This window comes from Aptenodytes forsteri, unplaced genomic scaffold, assembly GCF_000699145.1.
Source record: "Aptenodytes forsteri isolate BGI_AS27 unplaced genomic scaffold, ASM69914v1 Scaffold256, whole genome shotgun sequence".
In the NCBI taxonomy this organism is placed as follows: Eukaryota; Metazoa; Chordata; class Aves; order Sphenisciformes; family Spheniscidae; genus Aptenodytes; species Aptenodytes forsteri.
The window spans coordinates 791,596-813,716 of NW_008795021.1; the positions used below are offsets into that span (position 1 = coordinate 791,596).

Consider the following 22,121-nt stretch of genomic DNA (forward strand, 5'->3'; position numbering starts at 1 on the left):
ACAGCCGCGCCCCAGGCAGCCCCGCTAAGCCGCCCCCCCCCAAACCGCCGAAGGGAAACGGGGGGCCACCGCATTTGGCAGGTCAGAGAGCCGTCCCTCGTGGGCCGAAGGGCAAAGCTGAACCGGAATGGTGTTGAGGGAGGGCCGAAAAACGACTTGCTGTGATAGCTGACAGGTATGCTCCTTATTACACTACCTACCCTGTCAAATGAGCCCTGGTTTTAAAAAAATACACGTCATGGTTTTAACCCTTATTATTAAAAAGAAGATACTTTAAATAAACCCACAAAGAAGAAAACGATGTACCTGCATAATCCACAAACATCAAATTAAGCACCCCTCCCCACATACTCCCCATTCAGTTTGTACAGCTGCTGAAAACAATGGGACTGTGCAATTTTTCAAATACATTAGCAGCTGAAATTATTGGTTCAGTAACTGTAAGACAGTCAGGTACTGTGCAGCCAGTACAGGTTTTCCTTTCCCAGTAGTGTTACGTTTGAGAATACCCTGTGATTTGCTATCTGACACATCTACGCACCAGCCCCGCTCCCTGGCAGACAAAGCTGCTGCACACTGCAAGACCAGGCAGGACAAGGGATTCAGCCTGCTGTAATTCAGTAATCGATGTGCGAGGAGGAAGGGGCTAAGATTACTAAAACTTGATTGCTCCTCATATCCCCCACGTACAAAACAGGAAGCACTCGAGGATGGTTCTAAGCTCTCAAGAACTCACTGCTAAATCAAAAGCTTTGGGCTTTGATTTGCATGAATGCACTATGCTAAAGCCTTGCTGCTCTCATACAAAGTATGAATGAGGGCAGGGTGGAGGAACGGAGAAGAAACCACCAGCTTTCTCAGGACAGGTTAGTTACAGGAGAGTTTAAGAACAGTGCTCTAAAGTACTATGGACTGTAAAGAGAGTTAGTGTCCCATGCAGGCAACATCTCACTTGACCATCATTTCTCCTCCCAACCCAGACCTGAAGGTGCTCTACTTGTGAAAGGAGCTGTAACTTGAAGGCCAAGACAGTTAGAGTAAGAAAGATTTTAACCAATTTCTTCAATGGAACGAAGATTTGGTATTTAGCTGTAATGATTACACTTACATGTTTTAATGCAAGTTAAAAAAACTAGCTGTATCATATTAATGAGCTTATTCAGAGTCACATTTCTTAGGGAAAAAAGAACAAGCTCTTTGTACCGTATCTTTAGTTTAGATTTTGAACTCAAATTTGAACTCCGTTTCTTACCGGGTAATTTTAATGGGTATGCACTGTAAGAACACAAAGAAAGACCCTAAATATATTTTCTTAACATTCTCTCAGAAAATTCCATGGCTTCCGACTTCTGATACATATGTGCAACTAATAATTATAAAGTTTATTTTCCAAAAAGAATTATTATGTATGTTAATGTATAAATTATTTATAATGCATAATCTAATAAATAGGTATAAGAGCTACACTAGAGAGCCTTTTATCATTGTAATTTTAATAGCTCATATTTGATTGTTGCAGGAGACCCAAAAAAATAGTTACACAAACAGGTACACATACCTCAAAAAAGCTCTCCACATACTGCAATATGTACACTCCACAATCGCTGAAGTTGTTCTGTTGTGGCACTTTTGGGTTGGAACCTTTCATGACATCTTTGGAAAAGCTTCTTTTGTTGCCTTTCCTGACTTCCCATTCCACCTCTAAATATCTATGATAAAAGACCATGCAAATTAAATCTTTTTTTTTCCTTGCAGAATTTTGCCAACCCCCCCCCCCCCAAAAAAAAAAAACAGATACGAAACTTACTCCCGTAGTGTTTTCACAACATTTGAGCGGGAAGGGCCCCTCAATGAGTCCATAAGCAAAATGCAGGGCCTAAGAGAAAACACAATTTTTAGGTACACAGTATTTTACAGCCATTTGGAAAACACAATGTTACACAGCTAGCTAGCTATGAAATAATTTGTGGGGTGACCTTGAACGAAACTAGATCAATACTATAAAGTTTTGCCAGCGCTGCTATAATCCCCTAACTGGGATAGCTAAATGCAAAGTTACCTTTACATTTAACCGTACACTAAGTACAGAGAACTTCAGAATGCACTTAGAAAATAGAGTCCTGTCAGACTGAAAGCATTTGTTACAGGCTATAAAACTAGTTGCCTAAAACCCCCTCAGGTGTCTAGTGCTCTTGTAGATGCACAAGGTATCGGGGACACTGGCAAGAGACTATAAAGTAAGGCTCAGAACCCATAAACATCCTTCTGGAGTAGCAGCTGGAGGACAGATGGGACAATCCACAGCACCTAAGAACACTGGGTATGCATGTTCTAGGAGCGATCCTAACCAACGAATCTGAAATCTACCTGATAGTTACACACAAAACACACACATACTCTATTTGATAGACTTTAGAAAAAGAACGTATCCATAAACAAACATTTTCTTGAGAACCAGGTCTGCTTGAACACTCTCTTGCACACTACAGATGCTTACATCCTATCACTTGATCTAGAGGATATTACCTTTGCAGTAGCTATAAACGTAACAATCATATCAGCTGCCTTATATGCAACAGCTGGATTTATACATCAAAGCAAATTCACATCCGAGTTCAGAATCTCAGCATTAGATGTAAGATGTATTTTGAGGGACAAATAGGATGCAAATTACTTTTCACAAAGCTCTGCTTTCTGTTTTCTAACAATAACACACATGCATTCAGACAAGTGTCCTTCATAGAAACGGCAAACTAGTAAATTCAGACAAAATATCTGCATGCATTTATATATAGGTTTGTCTGCATTTATAAATGATTTTACATGTATGCATTTTCGTAGGCATATGCATATAATCATTTGAACGATGTTTGCTTTTACTTGTTTTAATTTCTGATAAAAGAAAGTTATTTATATAAGCAATGCTCTTTAAAAATGCACAATCCAAAAATATGCTTATAGTAAAGTATTTAAGTGCCCTTTATGACTTTTGATACTTAAGTGTCAAAGATCTTATGAAATTTCATGTTTGGATTAAAATAATGTCTGGTGGAAAGTCTTATGTACAAATAATCCACCATCAGAATGGGACAAATTTAGCCAAGCTATAATTAGAAGCTCATAAATATGCTTAAAACTCACAACACAGATGGATTTTTACTCCTTCAAGAAAATGTATTGATGGATTTTTACCCCTTCATGAAAATGTATTAAGAACAATTCATACACATTCCATATAATGTATAAATATATAATTTTATCCTGCACCATAAGAATGTATTGTGAAAGCCTTTACCTTTCTAGCAACCATTATATTCACAAAGAAGGAAATATAAAAATGGATAAATAAATTGTGAAAAAATACAAATGAAATTGTGAAGACAGCAATACTAGTAACAATATTTCTAGGTTTGGAATCATGCATTTCTGTCACACCAAAATGCAAGCAACTGCAGTCAATGATTATTAATAAATAATTTCTGGGTTTCAGACACACACAAAAAAAAATTAAGAGTTTTAAAATACAAAACAGGTAAAAAAGCAAACAAAAAATGTAACTGAACTTAGTATTGTGGAACATTCTTACTAGAGAAAAAAGAATACTACTAAGAACAGAGAGAAAGAAAAAAAGAATACTACTACGAACAGAAAGAGACAATAAAGAGAAACAGCTAGAACACATTTAGATAAGAAAGGGGGCAGTTAAAAATTATTCCCATTTTTCTGCACTAATTCAGGTGGTGGCAAAGGTTTTCTTTAGTATTAATTAAATTATTTTCATTTAAAGACTTTTTTTTTTTTAAATGTAGGATACATTTAAACATGCTTCTGCACCTTCTTTTTGTAGGAATCTAAGTGCAAGATATCAAAGAACAGCCCTATTTGAAGAAACAATCTTCAATTGCCTGAAGCAGCACACAGGCTTAACAGAAACCCCAAAAGCTATTATTTCACTCATAGTTTCATTCATTAAATTTTCTGCTCACTGAAGATGATGATACTACAAAGTATAAAATTCTCTCTCAAACACTAGCAACATGCTGATTAAAGTGTTGGAAGACTGATGTATGACCACTTCCCATAATTACCATCTTCTAAATTTCATAAACTTTAATGAAATGTCCATTTTAACTGTTTTAATACTTACTGTTTGCAGATAGTAGGCTTCAGGTGCCATTGTCCCATTTCTGAATTACAGTTATCATCTACAAGGCCACCATCATCACTACTGTCTTCCTACAGAGGCAACATGTTTACAGGTGTTTAAAAGCTAATAGTGTTTTTCAAACTGATGCAAAAGAAATTATTGCTGTACTTACCATTTTTATTCAAGACCAATAACGTAAGTTTAATAAAGAAGCGATAGCTTTAATCTGAAACCATTCATTGTTTGTAAAGTTTGCATTACCAACTTTTAGTCACGCAAACTGGTTTCTCAAATCCATGCTGGAATGACATGGAGTAAATGGGGCTATTTATTTAATGATCGCTGAAACTACAAAAAAGCTGCAACTGACATTTTCAAAGCATTGCTGGCTTAAAAGAGGTGCATCTCCATTATTTAGTTATAATCCAAATTATCAGTACTTTCCCTTGCTAATGATTACTAGAAACTTGCCTGGCGGTTTCATGTATGTTAACTTCTAGATGAAATGAGACAAAGTCTGCAATGAACTCAGAAGTAAAATTTGATCTTTGCTCCAGAATGCACCCACTTGGTTCTTAGGGCAAGGGAAATTGAACCGCCATGACATTATATATCATGGGTTGCAAAACCAGTCATGCCACAAACCTTCAACCTTTTGATTTCAATATGGATTGCTATGAAGGATATGGAAGTTTTATGAACAAAACAACTAAGTTCTTGTATCTAAAAGTAACCCAATGATCCGTGGTTTCTTCTACTTCTGAACTTCTACTGAGTTCACTGTTACTACCACAGACCGTTGCGTTATAGGGAAAGAGATGCTTTCCAAAAATGGTAGCTCCCATATCAGCATGATTTGTGAAATTTTTGGTGAGAATTATGTACACTTCCCTAACACGCAGGATCCTATGACTGAAATCCTCATGCTATGCCGTGAAGATGCTATCCCATTAGAAACTACTGCCTAGTTCCTAATACACTTGTTTCTGTCGCAGCCTCAACTCCATTTTTGGCAGATGTGAAGGTGTACTCAGCCTGTCATGGTCTACCATTTCTATACTTGCTTTATGCATTCTAGAAGATATCAGTGATGGCTTCAGCCTAAGTTCTAAGCTACGCTGCAACGAAGGAACTCTGCATCTTTTGCTCCTCTCAAGGAACACAGCTGGCCATGTGCTTTCTTCCCTGCCTTCATGCCATGTACTTCAGATTGGAAAAACTCTACTACTCATTCTCCATCTTCACGGAACTCTAACTGCTACAAAATATAAAGAAAGGCACTTTCATCAGCTGAGAATCACAGAATGTTTGGGCAAGTGGCATGACAGGAGAGGCGAGTTGAGTCTGTATGAAAAGCATAGTTAGGTTTCAACATAAACTGGAGCTTTTATATGTGTGCACACATATACATACTATTTGGAAGCCATCACAAAGAGCTGCAGACTTTGGAAAATAATTGTTTGTTAGGACTCGAAGGGAAAAACAGGTAATTCCTAGACTGTATATTTGATAGCCTCCAATTCTTTATTTCGGACAACTTGGAGTCATACACCTGGAACATGAACAGGAAGGCCAATTAGGAAGAGTAAATGTGAGCTTGCTCACATTGAATTTGCACTGTAGAAGCAACAGGGCTATGGAAGAATGCCCTCATACCCAGTAGTGAGTCAGTAAAGGACATTTTAATGATCAGTCTTTCCACAGCTCTAAAATCTAAATGTCTTCCAATTTGAACAAGAACACTACTTGATTATAAGTCCATGTTGTTTAAATCTGATCAGGAGAAGCACCAATAAAACAAAACAGCAGAGTAGCACCTACTTATAAATGTGTCTATGTCCAAGAAATGCAGCTGAAAGAAGAGTAACTTGTTCTTGGGTCTGGTAGATAAACATGGGGGTGGGGGAGATGAAAGACAGAAATGTGTTGACTTCCAGAGGTTCCACTAAAATCATTGTGTAGTATTGTCACTATGCAAAAGACTCACAAAATTAAATGCAGGATCAGTACAGCAGTTTCCTATTAAACAGTTTAATGAACGAATGTGCAATCCTCTCCTGTCAGCTAATTTGCAAATTTTTGTAGGTAACCAGTGCTTTGGATTTGACACTTGTAAAGATAACTAGCTTTAGACAATGCACATTTACAATGTGTATACAGCTTTTAAGCTGCCCATTCAAAATACAACACAACAGTTCGCATTTCCCAAATAAAATTGCTAAATTCTTTACCTGGTTATCTTGGTCTTCAGAAAAATCTATAAGCTCATCTTCATTTAGTTTACTGCCATCAGCTGAGTCTTCACTATAGTTTAGCCTGATTTTGTGCAATCCATCTGTATCAATCACAGACAGCAGTATATTTAAACATCAAATACTACATCATCATTGAAGACCAAACTAATTTTAAATACCTCAGATTTGCTCAGGATTGCTCACAATAACTGATACAGCTGACATAATATTTTATTCATGCATATGAACAAAAGTGCAAAGTTTCTTCTAAGTAACACAACAGAAACTGTTCCTTATTCTGTGACATGCCTAAAAAAAAAAATAATCTAAAGACCTGGACTAAAACCCACCATGAAATTACCTTGTAGTTCCATGAAGCCTTTACAACAGTATAAATTGGTACTGCTACCAAAAGGGGCAGTCTCATTTGGTCCCTAATATAACCGCTTATTCCCATCCCCAGCTGGTTCCTTCCATAACACCAAATATATCTACACACAGTGGACCAGACTGAGAAAGTCAGTCACAAGCTTATTATTTTTTAACTTAAATCAGTTCCTTGATCAGATTCACTGTGCAGTTATGTCAAGACTTGTGCTGGTAAAAGGGAAAAGGCAGCTTGGGAACACACAGCTAGGGAGGGTAGAATGCAGGATCAGCTCTCCTGGGAGCAGCAGCTTAGAAATGCTTGTGAAACTTCACTGTTTGCTACAGAAAAGGAGTATCTGTAAATTCGGTCTCTACTTAACCTCTCTACATATTTAGCCACTTGGGAAACAGCATCAGAAGAAATAAAGAATAATGAATGTTATAGCTATGCCTGTGAAAGAAGGAGATACAGACAGCTACGGGCTCACTAGTCTTACTATACTACCATGCAAGACTTCAGAGCAGATTTTGAGGGAAAAAATAACAAACTATGTGGAAATAAGTGAAAAATTAATAACTCGTGCCAGCAAAACCTGAAATCTTCATAAGAAAACTTTTCCTAGAAAAGGGCTATATAATATATCTAAACAATCACAAAAATAAAAGCGCTGGTTATGGTGTCACTGGAGGACGTATTACTTATTAAAGAAAACCAGGATTTCTATAAGAACAGGAAATAGGGCAATGAACTAGCTAATGGAAAAAATGGAGAAGACCTGCATTTGAGAATACTTCAACAGAGAAGTTGAAGTAACACTCTGGAAAGAGGTTACCAGTGGAGTTCCACAGGGACAAACTTGGGAATTAGTCTTACTCAGTATCTTTGAAAAGACCTTAGCACAAGAAGTAGGCCATATACTAATGTGACTTGTTGCTGACGGATTCCTAAAAAATAAAATTGGTATCAAGAAGAATCACATCTCATACAAGAACCGAGGAATAAAAAGGGGATTAGTTAAGTAATTTAAAAAAATATATATTTTGGATGATTTCTTCAAAGTTATTTAGGTATCAACTCCTACCGATTTACAAGTCCAACACCAGGATTTAGTTTGAGATCAAGACATCTAAGTTTAGGCTCCCATGTATAGTAGGCATCTAGGTTCTCACAATATTAAGTGGAGACCATAATCAGAGCAGAGAGCTGCTCAACTGAACAGCTACTCTATGTCTGCTTTAGGGTGAGAAGACGAGGTTTCTTGGTTTCATTGACTATACTATCAAAGAGGCACCTGTTGTCTTTGGAGATATCCTAGGATATCCAGGACATACCTATGGATTTCGCAGAGTCAAGACCCACACCCTTCTGGAGCAACAGCTGAAGGCTGGGCAGAAAACCCAAGGCCTACATCCCCATCTTCCATCTGGCTGAAATGGAAGTTTAGACACATAGCGCATCTAAATTTAGCTGCCTAAACATATGCTTAATGTCAATCTCAAATTGAATCTCACCCTTAAACCAGGACTGTGACCTGTAAGAATGTCTGCATTAATGAAAGGGTGCATCATCTGCAATAGCTGAGCAAGAGAGTCTGAGTATTTCAGTCAGCCACAGAGTGACCATCAGCCACCAATACAATGCAGCCATAAAAAAATGTAATCCTAGCAAAAACATGTCGTAAAGTACATTCCAACTAATTATAGACAAGTAACAGGAGCAGCATCCAAGACACATGAGACCATATCATACAGCAGCAATATCATAAACAGTAACAATCGCACGTCAAACAAGAAACCAATTCAAACGAGAGCAGATCTTCACACACCCCCAACCCCCCCTCCCTAAGACCTTCTAGGAGAAGTGACAATGTTCTCACAAATGAATAAATTCAGATTAGAAAGTAGGAGAGTGTATATACCCACAAAGATATTAAAGTTGTAATGGCCTGCAGTATACAGAGTAGGCCATAATTGATAATCTTTTCAGATCTTGTACTACAAGCTATGTAATTACTTACTGTGTAAATTAAGTCAGTAGGAATACTATCAGTGACTAAAGTAAAAGTGTTTCCATGACCAGATGTTTTGTACGGTATGCCTCAGGGGGATCCCAACCTTGCAGTGAGCAGAGAAAACAATCTTTTCCTAATTCCTTCATCTGCCTTTAAAAGTAAGTTGTCTCCTTTGTTCACTTTGGTACAAATGCTGTTCCAGATCACCGAAACCAGTCTCCACAGCAGCGATGCATGGAGAAAGCCTCTCTAAATGTAACACTGAGGTCATGTGAGAGAATTTTTTAATTATTATTATTTTCTTCTCAGTCTTTTTACATACCTTCTATTAAGACATTAAAGAACTTAATGGTGTTGAAGCAAAACCTCAAATGCGAGAAGCCACTGGAATTAAGGTTGCTCACCATCTTAATTCAGCTCCCCCATGCACATACATTATATGAGGATCCATGGTCAACTACTATTCTTTCCTTAACAATTACAGTCTTGGGTGATATCTACAAAATGATTTTGTGTGAAAAAAGATCACACAACTGAAAAATTAATCTGATTTAGGCAAAGTGTTTTCTCTCCAGCCTTATGCCGTGAGAGTTATGTCAAGAGCCACAAAAACATTTTATATGCAATGGCTATAAATTACTTATATTGCAAGCACTCAAACTTGAGCCACATACTAAACTTTCAAAGTATGAAGTTTACACAATTGCAGAAGTAGGAACAGATGTGAAATCTTCAAATTTTTCATTAAAATACGCATATTTTTACAATTACATACCCATAGATTGGCTAGCAGTTGTGAATTCACCCTGTATACCATTTTCATCTGGAGTCCTATGGTCAAGTTTATGGCATGCCGATTCCACAGTGTTAGGTTCTTCCACATCACTGTCTATTTGATTCAGTTTTTTGAAAGCACTTTTTCCCCTACAAGGACTTCTTCTACAACATGAAGACTCACTGTCCTCTGTTTCAGTGTTTGGGTCAATTAAAGCTGTATTATACTTTTTGGTCAATGTCTTCTTTGCTGTGGACTTGGAAGGCGAGTTTTGTGCATCTAACTCATTTGGCAAAGGAGATGGTGTGTTGCTCTCTCCATCTGAAGAGGAAGATTTTATCTGTGTTGTAGCATTTTCATGATAGTGAGGATTTGGTTCATATTTGGGTTTTTCTAGACCAGGAAAACAGATGACAGCCAAAAACCAGTGGGCACTGCAAAGGAAAAAATACATTAAAAATTAGCAATTACATTAATGCTCACAGTTAAACCTTAAGTTGGTAAAAAACAAACAAAACATTGAGTGCACACATGCACACAAAAAACCAAGCCCTGTCCCCCATAGTTATCAAAGATAGATTGTAATAGCTGTTCACTTTTCTGAGCAGGTTTTACTCAAGCCTTCACAGTCTTCTCTAAAGGTAAGATCACTCCATGCAAGTAGTCACCAACAAATTCATTAATACGATGCAGTTAGTTGAAAACAGGTGCTGCCTAAATATTTATTTCAATTTGCTTATACTTTATACATTCTTTTCCTTCTTTGAATTAAAGCTTATTTCTTTTTTCACATTTTCTTTATCACTGCATGAATTAGAGATTGTAGAGTTCATGTTTTATGGCTATATAAATTTTTCTTGTAGTTCAGCACTAGCAACACAAGTAGTCGGATCTAACGGTATAGCTGAATTGCACATATTCTTCCACCTATGCGATCTTCCAATTGTATATGACACTTCACATTTTTAAAGAAATCTTGCCAACAGTGAATTAAAAAAGGGGAGAAAAGAGTGTTTGTAATGCCATCACAAAGACTCTGTTGTCCTCTTCACCCTTCACAGAACTGACATTCTAACCCTTTCAGGATCAAAAATAGTTATATCCCCCAACACAAAGTAAGTTTTGCCCCAGTTTCCTCCTTATCTCCTTGCCTCTTCAGACTTCACTGACTTGCCACTCAATCAGAAATGGAGCAGCAGCAAATTCAGGGATTGAGGCTTTGCAAGTAGATATCGACTGACCCGATTTAGAAATTTTCTGAAGGTTCTCTGATTCCCTACAGCAAATAACAAAACAGAACCTAGCTATGTATTAGGTTCATTTCAGTGTTTTAGAAAAAAGAAAAAGCAGTAGCTAAAAATGCATGTCTGACATATTAAAAAATTAATTACATGATTACGAAGCCTAAATTCCATCGAAACTCAATGGCAGCCGAAGTAAGTGACCTTCGAAAGCCACATGTGTAGCATGGAGGCATTTTGTCCTGAATGATTCACCACATCTACTAAATGAATATATTAAGTATTGCCAAACCCTGGAATTTGTGTGCTCTATTAATATAGGCTTTATGTACCAATTATGTAGATAGACTAGCAAATTAACCTGGATCTAAAAAGAAAATAGCTTGTAACTTTTAAAAGAACCTATTTCCATTGGAGACTTGAACAAAAAGGACTGTACTGCCAAGGGACACTGACGCAGTCATGGTTAAATCAGCCATATTGTTCGGAAGTTAATTCTCCCCTAGATTCATCCTGCCCACCTCCAGTTACTGCAGTTGGACAACTTGCTAGTTGATGAGCCCAGATTCCCTAAGCTAGTGGTTATGAGAGAGTCTGGAAAGACTTTCTGGAAGTAGATACTGAAGTCCAGCAGCTTCAAAGCAATCATTCCTAGAATCTACTCTTAAACCAGATGCCAGAATAAATAGCTGTGTCCTAAAAGAAAAAAAAAGCATCATTCTAGACAGCACAGGAGAAGCGTTATCAGGAGCAACCATTAGCAGCATTCCTACAATGAGAGAGCAGCTCTCAAGTTTTCTCAAATGCTAGAATAACTTGTTTCACATACTACTTAATTCAAGACACAAAGAAGCAAAAGCAACTCTGAGATTGGTTCTCAACCAGACTAGTTTTGCCACAGATTAAGGTTTGAGACCTTTTATAAGTAGTAACAAATGCAGATCTTTCACTGGAATCAAAGAAACTCTTCCATACCTTTGATCCGCTATTGTATCACATAGAGAAAGTTCTGTTTACAAGGACTAATTACCAGCATCAAACCAGGTGGCAAATACCTGAAAAATACCTGCAGTGCTGCAATGCGTCAAGTTGCAAATAGTGGGAGAGTCTAGACAACTCAAGGCTGTATGTGAGTTCTATGATCACGATCTATGAAGACAAGGAATAAACTGATGGAGGAGAAGTGGGTGATGAAAGCCTTACTACGCTATATTAGGTTGCACATACAGATGTCCAGGCATAGGCACGTTGAAAAAATTCTGAAAACCAGGTTCTCCAACAACCACGCAGAATGGCACGTACTTTGCTCTCTATACACCACAGGCATTAACTGGCTCTCCCTCCTCACCACTGATTTTGTGCTCCTAGCGTTTTCACTAATCCCTTGAAGTTACGAGGCAATGCCACCATTACAAAAAAAACCCCACCCTAGACAGCTAAACAGCAAGTAGTTGGAAGTTATATTCTACTGAACATCCACCACCTAAACATCTCCATTCTTGCCAACACAAAGCGTAACAGTCCTCATTTTGCAAGTGAGGAACAGGAGCAATGGGAAATTTGGGGAAATTACATAACACAAAAGAAGTCACACAAGGCAGTTTCTGAAAAAGCTGCAACTTAGTAAAGCTGTTAGGTCCCAGCCCACAGCCTTCATCATAAGACGTGCATATCTGAAAGACTCACTGCAGATTAAGAAGCCAACTAATATACAAATCAGCACCACAAATATATAAAAATGTTTTATTTGGCACAAAAGCAAGGTTTCACAGTCCTATTAACAGACAAAGTCCAGGAGCTATGTATGTCATAACACATTATATACACAGCTACAGAATGCTACCTGAGTCTGTAACTTACACAAACAGGATCTATACTGTACTCGCTAACCAGATCAGAAATCCTTCGAGTTAGTATTTTGCCATTAAAAGACAAAAATCAGCACTGATACTTATTGTGTCTTTTGTCAGCAGTATGTTTAGTTCTAAAAATAAAACTTTCTGGTTCTGTATCAGAGAAGCTAAGAAGCAGTCGAAGTGGTACTGTAGTGAAGTTAATGAAAATAAAACAGGATTTACATGTCAATTCAACAAAATGACAAGAGCTACATATCAAAGTAAGAGAGATAATTGCAATAAAGTAACCAGCAAAACCTCAAAACATTTTTTGACTGTAAAAAGTAAGTTAAAACGACTCCAGTTCTCTGCTCTTGACCCATTTTGAAATGCAAGAATATATGGAAAAGAGCAGTCAAATATATAGTAACCCGGTAAAACCTGCTATTCTTCTGTGTCATGGTAATATAAGGAAGGAGGAGACACTTAGCAAGTGACAGCTCTGCTTCTAGGATAGAGGCCTAGAAGCCTTCATACTTGCCGGTTTTTGTGTTCTTCCCCAGGTAGCCCCGCAACCTCGTCTCTGTGCTGCGATACAAATTACTCATCACAGTGGGAGTATTTAGTTGTCGAGTCACTGATTCTTTCCTAAATATGTTAGCATCTCCCCCAAAAAAGTTTAGCTTTTTGTTCCTCAAAACTGCGTGTTGGGTTTTGGGGGATGGGGGAAGTGACATGTTTGAGGGGGGACAGAAGAGCAAGGTGCATCCAAGAAAAATACTAGCACCTAGTAACAATAAATTTAAAAAAAAAAAAAAAAAAAAAATAGTAAAAAGTAAGTTAAAACGACTCCAGTTCTCTGCTCTTGACCCATTTTGAAATGCAAGAATATATGGAAAAGAGCAGTCAAATATATAGTAACCCGGTAAAACCTGCTATTCTTCTGTGTCATGGTAATATAAGGAAGGAGGAGACACTTAGCAAGTGACAGCTCTGCTTCTAGGATAGAGGCCTAGAAGCCTTCATACTTGCCGGTTTTTGTGTTCTTCCCCAGGTAGCCCCGCAACCTCGTCTCTGTGCTGCGATACAAATTACTCATCACAGTGGGAGTATTTAGTTGTCGAGTCACTGATTCTTTCCTAAATATGTTAGCATCTCCCCCAAAAAAGTTTAGCTTTTTGTTCCTCAAAACTGCGTGTTGGGTTTTGGGGGATGGGGGAAGTGACATGTTTGAGGGGGGACAGAAGAGCAAGGTGCATCCAAGGAAAAATTCTGCCCCTAGTAACAATAAATTTAAAAAAAAAAAAAAAAAAGAAATATGGAAGATCTAACTTACGCTTTCTTTGCCAGAAGGCAGGTCAAAAACAACAATAAAAACAAACCCGCTCCCCCCACCCCCCCATGAAACCACCACTTTTCTCATCTCCCTGGATACTTGTGGTTTTTTTCTGCTCTGCAATGTTCTTACTGTACATATCAGGAAACCACTTTTGCAAATGAATGTCCTACTATCACCACTTGGAAGATCTAACTTACGCTTTCTTTGCCAGAAGGCAGGTCAAAAACAACAATAAAAACAAACCCGCTCCCCCCACCCCCCCATGAAACCACCACTTTTCTCATCTCCCTGGATACTTGTGGTTTTTTTCTGCTCTGCAATGTTCTTACTGTACATATCAGGAAACCACTTTTGCAAATGAATGTCCTACTATCACCACTTACCAAGTTTCAGTTCACAGTGAAGGACAGTTCCAAAAAGTCTGAACAGGATCATTTCCAGATGAAAGATGCACACCAGGAGTACACTTTTCATGCTCTAATCACTACTGGATGAGTCCATGAGACCAAGCTAGTCCAAAGCAAAATCCCCAACCCACACATAGTGTGAACATCATGCCTTCAGTACAAACTGTTTTGTTCCGCAAATTCACTCCTACTGAGCTGCACTACTTGCTAAGGCAGACGTTGCTTTAGTTGCTTAACCGTAAATGAACAAGACAGTGAAAACTACTATGTGCTAAGTTACTAGCAATACAGCTAATTCTTGTAAAACCACAGAACTATTTCTTTTCATTTTCAGGTGACTTCTAAGTCACACTGGCTGGTATTTGCAGCATAATCAGTCTCATTTCTCCTATGCATAACCAATGTGGATGTGTGAATGACAGAGGCGGGAAAAGATAAGATTCAGAAATTCTCCTCCCACTGCACAATGGCGCAGTGTCTAGACAAATTTCTTTGAAGAGCTTTTCATTAAAAAACCCCAAACTGTTCTTTGAATTTTCAAAAGATCAGTTAGGTATGCCTATGATAAGTCAGTTACAATTCTCCTGTCTCTCTGTCCTTACTTTATTTATGCTTCTATTGTATATTTTTTAAAAGCAGTAGTTTAACTTTCCTAAATATTTTGGCTTAAGGACTGCTTAGATTCTTTTTTGTGAAATGTAGAAATGTGTTTGTGACAACTTGCTCTGATCTTAAGGAAAGCAAGCATCATTACAAGTCCGTAACAACCATTAGAATGCTAACAGTCTGCTTCCTGACCCAGGAAAAATATCAGGACAAAAGGATATAAAGAAAAAGAATAAAGGTCCCAATACAGGGCAGTAGAGATTTTCAATTGCATTTTCTTCTGATATAGGTTTATTGTAACTAAAGGATGATCTCATCTATACCAGAGATCTCATTGAAAGAAAAAGTAAAGGCTAAAAAAGGTAGATCCAAAAGTTATCAACAACAACAGCTTAGAAGAAAGAACTCCAGAGAACCAGGTAAAAACCTACAAAAAGTACTCAGAAAAGTTCATTTTTGCTCAGTCTTTCTATTGTCTGATATTTCTTATACTACGACAGTGCACTTAAAGGTTTTACATTATTATTTTGTTTTTATCACCTGGAAAAAGATGCTTATTCTCTTAATTTTTAACTTCCAATTCACACTGTAATATAACTTTCAATTTTAGAATTATGAAGCTTAAGCCTTTACAAAATGTGATAAAAAGGTATGTTTACTTACGCTTCATTAAGGGGAACAAAAATGAAATCCTTCTCAAAAATGTCAACATGCCGTGTCCACGTTTTTACTCGCCCATGTCGTTTTTGTTGTATTCTGTAAGAAGAAACCAACACATGATTTGTAGGGTGGCTTATTTTAATTGGAAGACTACTTTTCCAGATATTTTCACCTTAACAGCTTGAGACTTTCAAGGCATATTCTATGTTTGTTATAGGTCTGGATGCTTCCTAGAGTTCTATTGGTATCATATTGTCGTCTGTAAGGATTTTATCTCCTAAAGCATCGGTTCTTGTAGTCTTCACTGTACTTAGCTCTCAGTAAAACTGACTTAACAGACTTACGAAAGGTTTGAAGTTTCATGAATATTTCTTCTTTCTCTTTGATTAAGGCGTTTATAGAAGAATGAACTGAACACATGTATTCTATCAGCATCTTCTTTTTTCAGTTTTTCAAGTACCAAATACCTAATTAGTTTAAAAAAAAAAAATGAAAAATTCATGGAAGTGTTAACTCAAAGTATTCATCACAAGAGTAAAAAGGACTGCCAACAGCGCTACCTCCCCACCAAATCGTTGCAGCCTTTCACAAAATACCTATAAGAATATTAGAGCTAACTAACCACAGCAACTCATTAATGCAATATCTGTGCCAATTTTTCAAGGTATTAAGTGCTCTGCTCAATCAATAAGTTGTTCCGCTGCTGTTGTATTTATTTTTATATCATGGCAGGAAAACAAATTTTCAATGAGTTTGTAACGTATGACCTATCTAGGGAAGACACGTATTTTGTAACTGAGCCACTAAATCTCCAAACAACCCCAGAGTGATGCACTCATTTTCTTCTCTCCTCTAAAATATTCTAATAGACTGAAAATTATGCACATGCATCTTATGTGTAGCATAAACACAGCAGCATGTAACAATTTAATATGCTTCTAACATCTGTGGCATCAGTGACACCAAAAAATTAATTTCTGTATTATGTTAATAAAAACAAATGAAATTCCAGGGAACACAAATAAGTTGGAAAAAACAATCGAACTTAAAAAGGTTGGGGTTTTTTTTTCCTTGCAGTTAAAATTCCTCTGCAGATGCTAAGAAATTTTAAAGAACCTTTTTTCCAAGTGAGAACAATGTCACTGTCAAGCAGGATAGGAGAGGAACCAAAATTTCTTGCACAAATACAAAACAACCGTTAAAATTAGAGCTATACATAGTTGGAGACCAAGTGTTATCAATGGACCTATGAGTTTTTAATGTCAGAACTTTTCAAGTTTCAAAGTAAAAGACAACTAAAAACTGATCTGAAATAAAACTTACTTTAAATAAAAATCAATAATAACATCATTTAAAAATTCTCCTTCATTTAGACAATGGAGGTCTTCATTGGTCACAGAAATACCACCTTTAGCTGGAGGAGGTGGATAAACTATCAACCTGAAAAGAAAAATACATTTAATAATAAATATGAAATGCCAAAAAGCCTCAGAGAATTGTTACAGGGCAAAGATAAATATCTTACTTTTCTATAGGACCAATAAATACTGTATGTGGTTCTCCAATTTCTTCATCATCATCAAAATACGGTAACTGTTTATTTCGCTGCTGCATTTTGGACTCAGAAGCAACCTTAAAAGAATAAAGTCAATATTAATTTGCATACTGTGCTCAAATTTACCAAAAAGGTAATAAAGCTTTGTGAAGTCCAGCGGTGTAATAGCCATTGCTTTTGAGAAGGACTTCAAGTTTGCTTTTTTCCCTTTCCCAGTTCATTTATTACACTTAGGTCTGTATTCTTTTCTTGCCCAGCCACAAACTTTCAAATTCTTTAAGAGGTATTTTTGTTTAAAGAAAGCATTAATTAAATTTAACTACAACACTGCAACTTAATTTCTTGTTTGAAATGTTATAATTTTACCAGTAGATGAATTTGGAAACAATTATGTTGTCTAATTACAGTACAAATTTCTTGTCCCTTAAAAATTTTTAAATTACAACATCACTTGTGGACCATTGTACAACCTTACAATCAAACTAAACACACTAAAAAGTACTGTGAATGCACAGACTATTTCCCACAGTCTCATAACCCACCATGGACCAGTCTGGGAATCCTCATATAAAAGCCAGCAGAAGTTGTTGGGATTTTTTTTGGTCTAGTGACTACCACACTATCTTTTGTGTATTTGTAACCCAAATAATATAATGACTTTGTTCTAAAACAAAAACATAATTACATTTTTTATTTTGTTTTCTCTGTGAGATGGGCTTCCTTTGGAATTGTCTTCCAAGCACTTAGTAAATGCAACAAGCCTGCCATTGGCTTCTTCAAAGGAAATTTTCACAAAGAAGTCAGAAATATTATTTCTAATACCAATGTCAGTAATTATTTTTTCAAATACTGAGTTTGCATGAGGATCAAGACCAGTTTCAAAAATCAAAATGATGTACTGTTCTTCTTGACCTATGAAAAAGCAGAGAGAAAATTACTCATTTAGAATCAAAATATGTCACAATTATAAACAGATTTCAAAGAATTGCAGGCCAACACGTGTACGCACTGCTGACAATACATACAAGCAGTAATACACATGTATGCAGATAGACTGAAGGATTAAGTACCAAAACCTTCTACCTACATTTGCAAAAAGAGTGCATTCAACTTCTGCCTTAATCTAGAAATGTTAATTATTACACCTGATAAGTTTTTAAAAGACACTGAATGCAAAGCCAAAACGTATTTTGAAATAACAGCTTCTCTGCTGACAGTAAGACTCTGTAATCAATACTTTCTTTTTCTTATTACCATTCCTATCCTATTGTTTCAATATTGTTTCAATACAATTTCATAAATTACGTATTCAGCATAATTTCCTCTCTATTAGGGAAACACCATGCCCTAATTTCTCCTAGGTCAACACTAAGAAGTCCAAAGCAGCTCTCTCAAAAATCAATGAAGACAAATTCATCTGTGGAAATTTATTAGAAAAGGAGAACTGTATTAAGTTTGTAGATGGGCTTTTGTGGTGTCAATGTTTATTATAAAAATGGCTTTCATCTACTTAACCCCTTCAACATCTACACAGTATTTTATTTTAAAAGATTTCAGCCTGGTTTTCTCCTACTTTTGAATAGACATGATTGTAAAAGGGGGGGGGGGGAAGACAGAACTAAGACAACATATACTAAATTAAAGAAAAAACAGTGTATGAGACCCCATGATTCAGGTAGATTCATGGTCTGTCCTGATCCTAGAAGATTACACTATAAAACATTATTACTTTTTGAAAATTTTACATATTAAAGTCACTACAGTATATAAGCCCAGAGGTCCCCAGCCTTTTGGCTAGAACAATCTATAAGAATCACTTCTACATGGGTATACAGCACTGACATCTACATGTCAGCTCTTTCAGACAACAGAGATTCTCAGAAACAGTGACAGGTTGAAAAAAATACTACTTTAACTTGGGGTAGATAGCAAGTAGGACACAAAACTTAAACCACTGCTTAGAAACTAAACTGAATAGAATACAGGGGGGGAAAAAAAGTACAACTTTGAGACGACTGTTTCCAGACTTAAATGGGAAAATAAGCATGATGCTTTTTTAAAAAGTGGATACAAACTGTATACCACATATTAGAAGCACGAAGTTCTAACAAAACTACTCTTACTGATTCTAGGCACGTGTTGTTGGGTATATAAGTACAAGAATCTGTAGTGGCAATTTCACAAAAGAAACAGTTATTTTTCTCTGATCAGATTTCTGTTACCATGGAAACAGAAATCTCTTAAGGATCTCCGATTCACTGGCAACCAGTTTTCATTTCTAAAAGGTATGCATCTGAACAAGGAAAGGAATTTAAAATGTCACAGTAATCAAAATCTTCATCTCCTTACACAGGTAAAGGGATCTCACCACCTAGAAGAGCAAAGCCCTGCTTTTAGGTCCTATAACATAAACAAACCAAAAACTCTCTGCCCGCAGTGAACATTCTGTGAACAGAACACTATCAGGCGCTCTCCCATGCTTACTCTTGCTAGCCCTAATAAATCTTCTATTTCTTTTGGTACAGTGGTTTAGCTTCAACAGGTCAGCCTACACCTTTACCAAAAGTTGGAGAACGTGAGTCAGATCAATCAGCTATTGTACAAATACCACCCGCTCACATCATCTGAAAAATAAAAAAGCAGTAAGTTGTACTAAGAGGAATTATTTAGGCAGTCAGACACAGGAATAGGATTCAGGCTGCAAATCCCAGTCTCACATAGCTGGCTAACTCAGAGCTGCAGGGACCTGTTTTTCTGTAAGAGAATAAGAATTTCAGACACACACATAAGCATTTCCTTTTGGTTATTCTTAACTCGGCATGTTAACTGTTGTGAAAAATAATTCTTCAGCAGCATATTTCCCAATTCACCACACACAGAATTTAGGTGTCTAACTGGGTTTTGGGTGTTCCTAGTTTGGGAACTAGGCATCTACACACAATTACTTAAACAGCTATGGATTCAGGCTTAAAGTAATTTAATTGCTTGCAAAGCAAATAGCAACTGTGTTATCACAAAGTGCTCATAGGTATGAAGTACAATAAAGCAATTGGGTGTAAAACTAGCTCAGAGCCACAGCCTCAGAGGGAAAAGCTGGGCGGAGAAAGGCTGAGAGACATGGAAATAGAAGGATTTCTTACCCGGACAACTCAGGAAGCTTTTCCTTTTTTCACCTGTGAACACCTGTGTTCACCTGGGGTCTAATGCCTGCTCCCAGGATTGTCTCTAGCTCCCCCAGCATGCTCTCCAATTACTTTTGTAATTATAATACTCCTTACAGCTCATACTTTTTATAGGAGGTGGATGAGGTTGTTATAACAGTATTATATGTTGGAAGCACACAATTCTGAGATTGTTGAAAGCATTCTTCCTCCATTTGAATGCATGATGTATCTATGAAGCTGAGTACAAGTATAAATAACCACAAAATTTAACCTGAAGAAAAGCCTATTTAAGGGGAAGAGGACTCTATGCTAATTTAAAAAATAGTGTGCATATTAAGATGCTAGACCCTTGAGGAAAACTGTTGAAATTAAAGTTAAAGATACATGAAGACAATCCACTTGTTTTCCAAGCAGGTATTTGTCTGTATCACATCACTACAAGCATATGGGGAAAAAACTCCAAGCCAACCCACACAACAGCTTCTACTGAAACTAAGGCCTGTAAGCAGAACAGCACAGAAAGCAGAAGCAAGTATACCAAAAATTGTCATATAAATGTAAAGGCTTGTATACAAAAGCTAAACAAACCAACTTCATTCAGTACAAGTATTAGTGAAAAAAGTTATACTAAACTGACTAGATGTTGTAACTAGCACATGTCTGGACAAACAGAAGACCACAGCTTTGCCAAGCTGTTCTGAACTGTACTCCTCATCAGCCTGGGAAGGTTGATCATGTCTGGAAAAACACCTGCCCCAGCCAATGATGCCAGTTTTATTCCTCAGTGCAGTCAGTCATGATCCAAAACTTTAAAACACAATTTAAAGTGGAATAGTAGACTAAAATTGTTTTACTTACTGTCTCCTTTACATTCGTACCAGACATTATCTTTACTCATTTTCAGTTGGTCTCTCAGGCTACTACAGGTTGATGGTACTGTTTGTAGGAAAACTACTGGTAATTTTCGGACACTACACCATTCACATTTGGTAAGTTCTGAAGTTTTTAGGTTAATCTCTCGGATATCGCTTTCCGATTCTAGAAGAAAATAATGACATTATATTAAATTATAGTAAAAATATGTAGGTTTCCTTTATGATTTCCCCCTTGATTTTAACAAGAAATCAGTATGTGCTCATTAACTTTTAAGAAAGTTTTTAAAAGTTTAAAATTAACACATATCCAGGAAGTGATATCTGTTAGTATCTTAAAAGATGAACTGAACTCCACTGTCACCTTTCAGGAAAGTAATGAGAAACAAACTCTTTTCTTCTCACCAACTTTAATCTAGTTTTTATTCCACAGAAAAAACAGCATTTCCAGTGAGGATTTAAATTTGCAACTATTGCTATAGTTGTGTTTTGGGTGTTCCTTTGGGAACTAGGAACTAAACACATTTTACAATAGTTTGTAAAACTTTCTTTGTAGATTTATCTTTGACCAAGTTCCCTTATGAAAAATAACTTTAAAATGAAGAGCAGAATAAACACATGCAGAGAAATGATCTGATTGCCCGAGGAAAATAAGGTACTGCTTTCAATTTACTACCAAAGGGAAATGTCAGCAACGTGATAAATTTTTAACACTACATCTGATGCTGCCGGTGCCAATGTTGAGTATTTTACGGGTTTTACTGAATTATAAAAATGGAAGGAAAAATGTGTGAAGTCAAAGTTCTTCGAATTTGATTAAAAGACCCAAAAGTTCAATGCCAGTAATTTTCTAGATCATAAAAATGGTTAATGGTAGTCACTTAAAGCTTTAGTTAGTGGCAGCT

At 36.8% G+C, this 22,121-nt stretch overlaps 1 protein-coding gene across 1 annotated transcript in view; it reads right to left on the minus strand.

Annotated features, from left to right (window-relative positions):
* SENP6 (SUMO1/sentrin specific peptidase 6) overlaps positions 1-22,121 on the minus strand; it is a 97,520-nt gene that overhangs the window by 1,927 nt on the left and 73,472 nt on the right. Inside the window, exons 13-23 of the mRNA XM_019471132.1 lie at positions 21,203-21,382; positions 17,866-18,092; positions 17,151-17,257; positions 16,949-17,065; positions 15,970-16,092; positions 15,629-15,721; positions 9,538-9,971; positions 6,379-6,482; positions 4,148-4,236; positions 1,808-1,876; positions 1,559-1,709 (exon numbers count right to left, since the gene is read on the minus strand). Of these exons, the coding sequence (XP_019326677.1) occupies positions 1,559-1,709; positions 1,808-1,876; positions 4,148-4,236; positions 6,379-6,482; positions 9,538-9,971; positions 15,629-15,721; positions 15,970-16,092; positions 16,949-17,065; positions 17,151-17,257; positions 17,866-18,092; positions 21,203-21,382 (1,694 nt within the window). The remainder of the gene's footprint in view (positions 1-1,558; positions 1,710-1,807; positions 1,877-4,147; positions 4,237-6,378; positions 6,483-9,537; positions 9,972-15,628; positions 15,722-15,969; positions 16,093-16,948; positions 17,066-17,150; positions 17,258-17,865; positions 18,093-21,202; positions 21,383-22,121) is intronic.